Source organism: Brienomyrus brachyistius, unplaced genomic scaffold (assembly GCF_023856365.1).
Source record: "Brienomyrus brachyistius isolate T26 unplaced genomic scaffold, BBRACH_0.4 scaffold32, whole genome shotgun sequence".
In the NCBI taxonomy this organism is placed as follows: domain Eukaryota; kingdom Metazoa; phylum Chordata; class Actinopteri; order Osteoglossiformes; family Mormyridae; genus Brienomyrus; species Brienomyrus brachyistius.
In genome coordinates this window covers 3,256,006-3,266,962 of record NW_026042307.1, presented here as the reverse complement: position 1 = coordinate 3,266,962, position 10,957 = coordinate 3,256,006, and the positions used below count along the sequence as shown (strand labels likewise).

Here is a 10,957-nt window from a genome sequence, read left to right as displayed (position 1 = left end):
AACTTTTGGTTTCATAATAGATAATACAATTGTTTTTAGAAATGCTTATCCATAAATAATTGAAATGTGCCAAATCACTGGGTGTCTTCCTATTTGCTCCTTTTCATGTCTGTGTGCAGAGTAAACTGCTCTGAAGATGGGGACCCCTGTGATACTCAAGATCATCTTGTCTGATGGCAGCTCTCAGAGGTTGACTCTTCCATGTGGACTTCCTGCGTCTATTGATGACCTTATAGTTGAAGTGAAGACACAGTGTGGACTTGAGGGCTCTTTCAGACTTCAGTTCATGGATAACTTGTTTGGAAATGAGTTCCTTAATCTTACATCTGTTTCAGAAGTAGAAGACAGAGGTACTCTTAAAGTCATTGATATGTCAAGGCCCACTTCCACACAGCAGGAAGATACACCTGCTGTTTTCAATCCAGGCCAAACACCCAAAGTTCTCAGTCCTCCTCCTGTGCATGACTCTTCATCACTATCAAGTGGAACTGTGGATACAGATGTACTGTCATCCAGTGAATCTACAAGCTCTCGATCCTCTTGGCCCGATGTTTTTTATGTACCAAAATTCTCCTTTGATGCTGAAATTAAACTTCAGCAGGCAAATGTGGCTTACATTAATAACGGCACAACACTTATTCCAGACCCCAAGTTGAAATCAGCCATCCTTGATTCTTTGGTGCAGGAAATTGTACAGTATAAAGTCTATGTGAGAGATAAGGAAATGGAACAGGTAGCTCAGAGTCTTATCCAGAAACACCCCTGTTTAACTGAGAAGGGGTCTTGCACTGGATACGGGGGATGGAAAACTAGTTTGAAATATAAACTCTCAAACTACCGCACACACCTGAGAAAGCTGGGCTGCCCAGAGGTCACAGTTAACTCTTTAAAAAAACAAACCTGCAGGAAATCGCAGTGCAGCCTTTGGTGTGAAAAAGGCCAAGAGAGCAGAGGTGAATTTTTGTCCTGCATACCCATGGACAGAAACTGTGGAAAGTCTGGAGGCCATGCAAAAAGCTCTTCTCTTGGATGTTAAGAAGAAGAATAACCGAGAGGTTGTGAAAGTCAAGATGGAAAGGACATTCGCTCACAGAAGACACGAAGTTGTTCGAGATGCACCAATGGTGGGAGATTTCATGGAAAGGTGGCCTGCTCTGTTTGAAGTCAATGAGGTCAGATTAATGTCATACCTATCAATTTATGATTTTTAGAATGTTTTTAACAAGTTAAAATTTTAAATAGTTTTACAACTGTCAATAAACTTCAAACTTCACTTTTATTTACTACATTTTCTATTCATTTTAAATTATGTATACTTTTTTGTTTTCAGGTCAATGCAGAATTCAGGCGAATTACTACTGTCCCACTTCAGTCAAAATTTCTGTCCCAGCTTGACATGTATTCCGAGAAGCTGATGAGGCTCTTCCAAAAGAGAGGTGGCAAGCTAGGTGTTCAGCTCAAAACGGTTGTTGAACAAATGGCTAAGGTAAGTTGTTGAGAATACTGGGAAAAGAAATCTATATTTTGACTTTCTATTGGATATTATTAGCATCTTTTTGTTTCAGGTTTAGTCTAGTTTTGTTTACAGAACTCAATCGTTACATTAAAACTGCTTGTGAATACCTTTAGAAGTGCATGTAAATGAACCACTTCAGTCAGATTAGACATTTCAAGTACAAAATTGACAACTACAAAAACACAAATGAAAAATTAAGCTTGGTCATATGACGTGCTTCTCAAAATATAATTCTTCAAACCCAAAAGGTTGTGCTTCTGCTTTAACATGATTTCAGCTAATAAATCAGTGACAACACAAACACTTAAAAGCGGAAACACTGTATATGTGTGACTGTTGTCAACTGTCTTTGTTATATGATTCTACTTAAAAGCAAATTCTTTCCTTTCAGTGTGATGATGTAGATGCTGGACGAGAGTGCATCATTAAAGGGGTCTGTATCTATATGGGTGAAGATCCTGAAAGCCTTGTGCGAGAATATGTGGTATGTACAAGGGGATTTTTTTTTTCTCATATTACACCATTTTCTTATTAAAATGTTCCTTGGTTTTTGCTTGTAATGAAATGTTCAAAATTCTAACTTTTCTGGTGGGAATTTCTCAATACAAGAAATGTTAAATAAATCACCAAGGATTTGATATTAGGTCTTAATCACATATTTTGTCTCTTCTAAAGTGCATGGATGGAGGAGCCATGGACGAGGCCATTGAGGACACTACTATTGGTATTTATGTTATAAAAGAACATGTTTCAAATGAGGAAACGGATGATATTGGCATTATCCTTGAGGGGATCAAGGTTTTGAAGGATCTTGATAATGTAGCATTAGCTGTCGCTATGCTGTTTGGGCTGATATATGCCCTGAACCTAAGCTACCCTGCTGAGCTCCGCTACACCTTTGAGGTAATCCAGAACATTTTCATGGAACTGGATGGAAACACACTTTCCAACAAAGCACTTGCTTTGAAAAACAGGCTTCTAGAATGAACAAGTCAGCAACACTGCCAGCGACAAAAAAATCTACAATATAAATACATAACCCTGTCATCTACTATTTCTGTATTTAACATCCTGTATCACTGAGTTTCATTATTTTATCATTTTTGTCAGGAACTTTACATAGTGAATGGTGAGTTCACTTATCCTTATCTGACCTTTTTTTTTCTTTATGAATGTAACAAATGCACTACAGATGAGTGAGACTATATTTTTTTGTTGCAGGTTCTACTGGTTAATTTAAACCTTTTCTCTGGCAACATTTTATGCAAGATTTGCATATGTAGTTTTTTCTTTAGTGACATTTATATGCAGGGTAGAATTTTTATGTCTTTTTTTATTGTATTTTTGTTCATGCTGATGACAACCTGCTTTAAAGAGACTGTTTTCAGTACAGTTTTGCAAAAGTACTTTGTAATGTTATGCAGTTGGTCTTCAAAATGTACCATTCAACATTTTGCACTTTTTGTATTTGTAATTTATAGTAATTAGGGCTGGGTATTATGGCTAGTTTCCTGAAGCATCTCAGTTCTAAATCACAAAGTTTTAATTTCCAATTAGCTTTCCATGTAAGTCAGTCACTTTGTATACCAAATTTGTTTGGCTATGAAAGAGGTTCCCACAAACAATGATTAAATGGAAAATTGACACCAAAGAATTAGCATTTTTTTAAATATCACTTGTATGTAAGTATTAACAATATAGACTTTCCTCCAAATTAGAATACATTTTGAATTGGAAAATCTAGTCCTTTACTACCCAGTCCTATTTTGGAATTTATTGTGTTTTAAGGGGCTTTATATTGTTGTATAGTGTTTAAATGGCTGTTTGAGGGTTTAAAATACATATCTGCAGTTATTCTGCTTAATATGTGCATAAAACATACCATCTATGCAGAAGTAGCTGGTAGACGACCCTTCCTTAAAAAATAAATATCCCTTAATAGAAGTGATGCATTGTTTGCATTGTAATACATTGTTCTCATTCAACTAAAGTGTATTCAAGTGTTGAAGCCTCAATGTAGTTCACTTAGAGAATACATTTAAAGAGACAGAACTTTGAGTCCTTGCCTTTTTTGTGGAAATCAATGTTTCTTCTTTTGTCTGCAAACTTGGGAAGGAAACCCACATACATTTAATGAATCAGGACAGACTTAGGAAAATAACTTTGGTACTAGGGGCATGATGATTTTCGGTTTATATTATCCCTTTTAGATAACAAACTGAGAAATCAAGTTTAGGGACTAGTAATTAATTTACAACAAAATTGTATTAAGGTTACTGAAACATTGTGTTAAACTAACGCAATTTAAAAAACATTTAAAGTGAATAAATACATTAGTTAAACAAGAAATAATTTATTTAGACAAGGAAGAACATCATGTTGGTTTTACACATGATTGTGTGACCGATGTACACATTAAAATTAAGTAAAGTTCACAAATATTTTTTTTGTAGAGCAGACACGAGTAAAACCTTTTGAGTAAAAAAAAATGTTTTATGGTAACACATTAATATTGTGTTAAAGTAACACAATTTTTTATAACCTTTTAACATGAATAAATACATTGGTTAAACAAAAAATGGTTTGTTCAGGAAAGGAAGAAGATCGTGTCAGTTAAACACATTCTGATCATGTGGGACCGATGTACACATTAAAATTAAGTAAAGTCCAAGGATATTTTTTTTCAGTGTACCATGTTAAGTTGACAATGGTAACTGAGATGCAGCCTGCATGCAGGGAGACTAGAGAGTGACTATAGTACCCCCATTTAACCGTTGGTCCTTATTTTTAAAGAATTTTGACAGAATAAAGCCTTAGTTATTTTAATAAATACGTTTTTTTCCAGTACATGGTTGTTCATACTCATGTGCACAAACACACACACACACACCGGTGGTCAGGGGCTTTAGAGTTTAACTTTAGGTCAGTGAAAGTATAGGATCGTTATGTGTATTCAGACCCCAAAACATATTAACTTAGTCGTTCATGAGTCTTATTGTGAAAAACCGACAAAATAGACTTGTAAATTTTAAAGAAAAGACATTAACAGCTTTTGTTAATGTTGAAATGTATAAAAACTTTAGCTGCTTTTCTTAAATGGCCAGAAAAATTGGCTCAACACTATTAGTTTATATGAGGATGGGGTGTTCGCAACAGTCATAATCCTACCGGGCATGCACGCACAAGCGCGACATGGAGAGTTATTTTAACAAGGATCGCCAGCGTTATTCCTTGATTCTTGTTGTCGAAATGCTTAAGATGTTTTATTTTAAATAACACGTTAGCCGAAAAGAGTTTCATTGCTTAAAAACGATGAGGTTAAAGAGGCTTATTTGAGGCAAAAAGCCCATGGCAAAACGAAATGCAGTTCAGTGAATTGTCATTCTATTTTTTATTCAAAACATTATGAAATTAAGGATTTCATAAGCACTTTGCACATTGAATTGCCGATTGCAAAATATATTTTCAAATTACATGCACAGATTAAATATTGAAATGACAAATGCATGCTCTGGTTGAATATTGAATTGACAATTGCAAAATGAATTGCCATTTGAATTTTTGTGCTTATAATCTTCCATAACTAACAACACGGGGCCGGACGGACGCCCCCGCTGAACGTGTATGCGCTAGCTTGCCATCATCCTGCTCTATGTTTTTTTATACCTTAAAAACGTAATCAAAAAAGCACATTAATAAAATACATGTAATGTATTTTTATTCTAATAAAGTTGAATCTCCCAAACCCCCCTATCGGCAACACGTGGCATAAGCATGTATTAATGCCATATATGGACATAACGGCAATCTCCCAAAACCATATCGCCCCCTATCGGCAGCACGTGGCATAAGCATGTATTTATACCATATATGGGCATAAACCCTCGACCAATCAGAATCAAGGATACGCCACTTCCTCTTATGACGTCAGAAGCGGAGAATTAAGCTCCGCCCAAGGTACCACATAACCTTTTTTGACACGTAACTCCAAGGATGGTGCGTAAGGCTGTCTTCACTGAGCGGATTTCCCATTCCCAGGATCCTCCAAAATGAGGAGCGCTAGGTGGGTTAAAGCAGAAAGTGATCTGCTGGGCTGCCAGTTGGTCCCTTATAGAGCGTGCTAAAACGTTAAAGGTCTCCCTCAGCTCGGTACTAGTTCCCTTAAAATTGGTGCTCTTGTCAGATATCATCTCATGTGGCTTCCCTCTCCACGCAGTAAACCTGCGTAGTGACATGAGGAATGAGTCGGTGTCGAGGCTAGGCGCAAAATCTAGGTACAGAGCAAGAGTGGTAAGACACTTGTAAATGATGCCCCAGCATTTCTCCTGTCTCCTTCCGATGTTCAGCAAAACAGTCCACACCTGTGGAGTAAAACGCTGGGCGATGCAGTCTCAAACTAGAGGGGGGCATATCAGCCATCAGAGGGACATCCGGTCTACCACGCCATCTGCGGCATGACACATTCAAACTGTGTCTTCTGGACTGCTACCCTTCCGCTTAGAACCCAATAGCGCCTCCTTAACTCCGCAAAGATATGCTCTGGCCCTGGGTGACACAGCTGTTCATCATACTGCTTAATCAGCAGTAAAGTGATCCTATGGGTTGGATCTAACACTGTGGTTTTTCAAGAGAAGCGTACTCTTCAGGGAAACTGTCGATCTGTGCATGGAGGAGTTTCGCTTCGGCTGCTCTAAATTTGTCTGCCACAGGCTGCCCCATCAGACTGCAACAGATCTGCTCCTCTATAGCAACAGATTTCACTAGGTCAGTGAAGGATTTGTAAAAATCAATACCTGAAACTTCCCCCTTCAACCCTGCTGATACCAACCCACAGAAGGTGGTCTCTCCTCAGAATCTTCTACCTGAACCACCATGGGTCCACGGGGCCAGTGTGACTGAGGCTCCTGTAGAAACTCAGGACCGTGGCTCCACCTGCTGATCTCAGCCATCTGAGACAATGTCAAATCCCTGGTAATATCATCAGATGGATTACTCTGGCTATCAACATACCGCCAAGCAGCACTGTTGCCTCACACCTTTGGGACCCGGGTTCGAGTCTCTGTCTGGGTCACATGTGTGTGGAGTTTGCATGTTCTCCCCATGTCATCGTGGGGTTTCCTCCGGGTACTCTGGTTTCCCCCCACAGTCCAAAAACATGCTGAGGCTAATTGGACTTGTTAAATTGCCTGTAGGTGTGCATGTGTGAGTGAATGGTGTGTGAGTGTGCCCTGCAATGGGCTGGACCCCCATACTGGGTTGTTCCCTGCCTCGTGCCCATTGCTTCCGGGATAGGCTCCGGACCACCTGCGACCCAGTAGGATAAGCGGTTTGGAAAATGGATGGAATAAAAATTTTGTTAAAAAAATGTTGGTAACAAATAAAATGTAAAAGTTTGATAACAAGTGTCACGATGGACGGAACAGAGAGACCGGGATCCAGACATGCAAACCGTTAAGTGCTTTATTTGGGTAAACCAAACAGTAGCACAGAAAGGGACAGGCAAGAGGCAGGGTCGAAAGACAAGCAGGGAGGTCGTAAGCCGGGGGGTCAGTCCTACAGGTAAGCACGGGACAAGATCACACGGGGTAGCGGGAACAGGATGAGCCGGGGCAGGCAGGGTTGACGGTGTAGAGAGAGGTGGGCGTGTCCTGATTGAGGAGTCGAATGGTCTGGGGATAAAAACTCCTGAGTATTTCTGTCTTGGTCAAGATGTTGTGAAACCTTCTGCCTGATTGCAGAAGCTGAAATAGTTTGTTACCAGGATGAGAGGGACTCTTACAATTGTTATGGCTCTGGATCTACATCTCTTTGTGTAAATGACCTGCAGTGAAGGAAGAGCTGACACGGATCACTCTCTGAAGTGCTTTTTGGTCTAAAAGGCAGCTGTTGCCATACCAGGATGAGATGTTCTGAGTGAGGATGCTCTCCACAGTGCCGGAGTGGAAAGTCCTTAGGACTTTCCTCAGCTGTCTAAGGTGGTACATACACTGCTTTGCCTTTTTTGCCTGAGCGTGGATGTGTTACTATGTGTTAAGGACTGCTATTAAAGTGTCCTATTTCCTTCGCTATGCTTGTGATGCCTTGGTCCCCCTGGTGCTACAATATAATAAAAGTCAGAGGTCAATAGTTGTAGTCACATATCTGGCATGACACGCTTTCAGACTTCACAGTGCAGTGCAAAAATCCTTAATTCTTATACTGTCCATTATAATGCATTATGAACTATTACAGTATGAAGGTATCTACATTAAATTATATAAGAAGCTTCATTGGAGCTTGTGAAATATTATAATCAACACTTTAATACCTTATGACTGTCAATAGAAGATGCTCTAGAGCTTTATTAATTTTTATGCTGACCATAATGATGCACTACAAAGGTATCTATGTACGTCTACAAGGTACCTAGATGATAGCTTCGGGTAAAGTGTCACCATTTAAGCGTTTCTTGTTTTTGCATAACAGCGAAAATCCTCTTTGAATTTCTTTTGATTTGATTGAAAACACGTGCTAATGTAGGTCTTATGTCACGGCAAAGTAGCGTAAAGCGAACGTTCATAAAGTAGGGAAAACTTTTATGGACACAACATATGTAAATATTTAGTAGTTACAGTTGCATCATAATTTGTACAGGTTAAACAAGAATAGATAGATAGAAGATGAAGAGATAGACATTTCACTGCAGGACTGCAGGATAGTGGTGACCAGTAAATACATAAACAAATATACATTAACATAAGGACATACCAATAGCTTTAATTTGAGGCAAGAGTTTTGTGTTTCTACCTGAGAACTGAGGTCCAGGTCTGTTCATATGTGCGTCAGTTTCTGTCTTTTCTGCCCTTGTGTTACCTTCATCTGAACACAGACGCGCCTCATCCTTTCTAACAAAACGCATTTCCATTTTCCAGTATCACTGTTTGTCTGTCTCTCCACACATAGCACTTCTGTGAATGGGCTGCATGTGCTTGGTGTGCAGTTTATACTGTGACATACAGAGGAGGCGGGAACAACATGGATCAGCACCACCTGAACTTTGAAGAGAACACTGAAGCCGAGAAAAAAATAGAAACCAGCTACTTTTTAAAGTAAAAAGAGTGATAAAAAAATTATATAATTCTCAGCTAGTATTATAAATTATTTACTATAAATGAATGGTTTAAATTACATTTCAATATAATGCAGCTTCAGGCTCATTAGATATAAAGAAAAATATTTTGTTATGTTATCACATGTTAGATCCTGTATAGTCTTAGAGATTCAAGATTCAAGAGTTTTGAATTGTCACATGCATAGTTATACAGGTACAACCCCAAATCAGAAAAAGTTGGGACAGGGTGGAAAATGTGAATAAAAAAATAAAGCAGTATTTCACAAATGTCCCTTAACTTTTATTTCATTGCAGACAGTATGAACACAAGATAATTCATGTATTTTTTGGTCAACATCATCTGATTTGTAAATAAACATCCATTCTTGCCATTCAGGCTTGCAACACATTCCAAAAAAAGTTGGGACGGGGGCAATTCAGGGGTAGTAATGAGGCATAATAACAAAATAATTATGTGATTTGAAACTGGTGATGTTAACAGGTGATTGCAATCATGATTCGGTACAATAGCAGCATCGAGGAAAGGCCTACTCCTTCAGGAGCAAAGATGGGCAGAGGATCGCCAGTTTGCCATCAAGTGCGGGCAAAAGTCTTTGAAATGATGAAGAAAAACATTTCTCAAAGAAAGATAGGAAGAGATTTGGGCATTCCTCCCTCTACAGTGCATAACATAGTGAAAAGAATCAGGGAATCTGGAGAAATCACCGTGCGCAAAGGCCAAGGGCGCAAGCCTAAACTGAATGGCCGTGATCTCCGAGCCCTCAGACGGCACTGCATTAAAAACTGTCATTCATCAATAAATTATATAACTGCGTGGGCTCAGGACTACTTCAGGAAGTCACTCTCAAGCACTACAGTACGTAGCTACATTAGGAAATGCCAGCTAAAACTGTACTGTGCCAAAAGGAAGCCCTACATAAATAGCATCCAGAAGCGCCGTCGACTTCTCTGGGTTCGAAGGCATCTGGGATGGTCCATTGTGCAGTGGAAACGTGTATTGTGGTCAGACGAATCGGTTTTTCACATCTTTTTTGGAAGAAATGGACGCCGTGTGCTGCGGACCAAAGAGGAAAAGGACCATCCAGACTGTTACCAGATACAAGTCCAAAAGCCAGGGTCTGTCATGGTATGGGGTTGTGTCAGTGCCTTCGGCAAAGGTAACTTGCACTTCTGCGATGGCACCATCAATGCTGAGAAGTATATCTCAGTTTTGGAGGAACAAATGCTGCCTTCAAGACGACGTCTTTTCCAGGGACGCCCATGCTTATTTCAGCAAGACAATGCCAAACCACATACTGCGCGCATAACAAAGGCATGGCTGCGTAAGAAGAGGGTGCGGATGCTTGACTGGCCGGCCTGCAGCCCTGATTTGTCTCCAACAGAGAATGTTTGCCGCATTTTGAAACGAAAATTGCGTCAAAGAAGACCCCGTACTGTTGCGCACCTAAAACATTGTTTGCAGGAAGAATGGGACAAACTAACACCTGCAACACTTAGTCACTTGATTTCTTCAATGCCTAAACGTCTTTTAAGTGTTGTTAAAAGACAGGGGAACTGTACAAAGTGGTAAATGCTGTACTGTCCCAACTTTTTTTGGAATGTGTTGCAAGCCTGAATGGCAAGAATGGATGTTTATTTACAAATCAGATGATGTTGACCAAAAAATACATGAATTATCTTGTGTTCATACTGTCTGCAATGAAATAAAAGTTAAGGGACATTTGTGAATTACTGCTTTATTTTTTATTCACATTTTCCACCCTGTCCCAACTTTTTCTGATTTGGGGTTGTACATGCATTCAGGGCATGGAACTAAAGTGATTAACCAGACAGCACTGTGGTCAGTGGTGGGTTTTTCAAGCTAACAGACTCAAGCATAATAGGATAAAAATAAATGTAAAGGAGGTAGTGAAACCAGTGAATGGTCAAACCAAAATTTCACACAAACACTTACTTCTCTCTTTTTTCTCATGTATTACATGTATAGCTGTAATCCTAAAGTTTGCTTAATGGGGTTCATTGTGACCTCTCACCTCTGGGGTTGTAGGTTACAAATGAGAGCTGTGCATATGGAGAGACATGTAATTAGGGGAACTGGTGTTACTAAATCGCCCATAGTCAGTATGTATCCTGTGATGGACTGGCGTCTTGCTTGGTGTAAGGCACAGCTCCAGTCCGCTGCCTCCACCATCATAACCATGCGGTTCAGTTCCCTGATCATGAGTTTCTCTTCCGGCTTTCTTCTACTTACAGTACGTTTATAATGCTTCATTTCACATTTTAATCCAGCTGGCAAAACTAAGTTCATTAAAAAGAAGCAGCACAGAAAT

The 10,957-nt window shown here is 39.4% G+C and overlaps 1 protein-coding gene across 1 annotated transcript; it reads left to right on the top strand.

The window, feature by feature from the left end:
* Positions 1–786: 786 nt before the first annotated feature.
* LOC125721182 (uncharacterized) lies at positions 787–3,237 on the top strand. Its single transcript, XM_048997237.1, has 4 exons — positions 787–1,172; positions 1,331–1,486; positions 1,908–2,000; positions 2,192–3,237. The coding sequence occupies exons 1-4, from the start codon at positions 1,008–1,010 to the stop codon at positions 2,501–2,503; spliced, it is 726 nt and encodes a 241-aa protein (XP_048853194.1). The 5' UTR covers positions 787–1,007; the 3' UTR covers positions 2,504–3,237.
* Positions 3,238–10,957: the final 7,720 nt, after the last annotated feature.

Coding starts and splice junctions, on each gene's coding strand:
- LOC125721182 (XM_048997237.1), top strand. CDS start 1,008: ATGCAAAAAGCTCTTCTCTTGGATGTTAAGAAGAAGAATAACCGAGAG. Junction 1,173..1,330: donor CTCTGTTTGAAGTCAATGAG/GTCAGATTAATG, acceptor TTTTGTTTTCAG/GTCAATGCAGAATTCAGGCG. Junction 1,487..1,907: donor TTGTTGAACAAATGGCTAAG/GTAAGTTGTTGA, acceptor CTTTCCTTTCAG/TGTGATGATGTAGATGCTGG.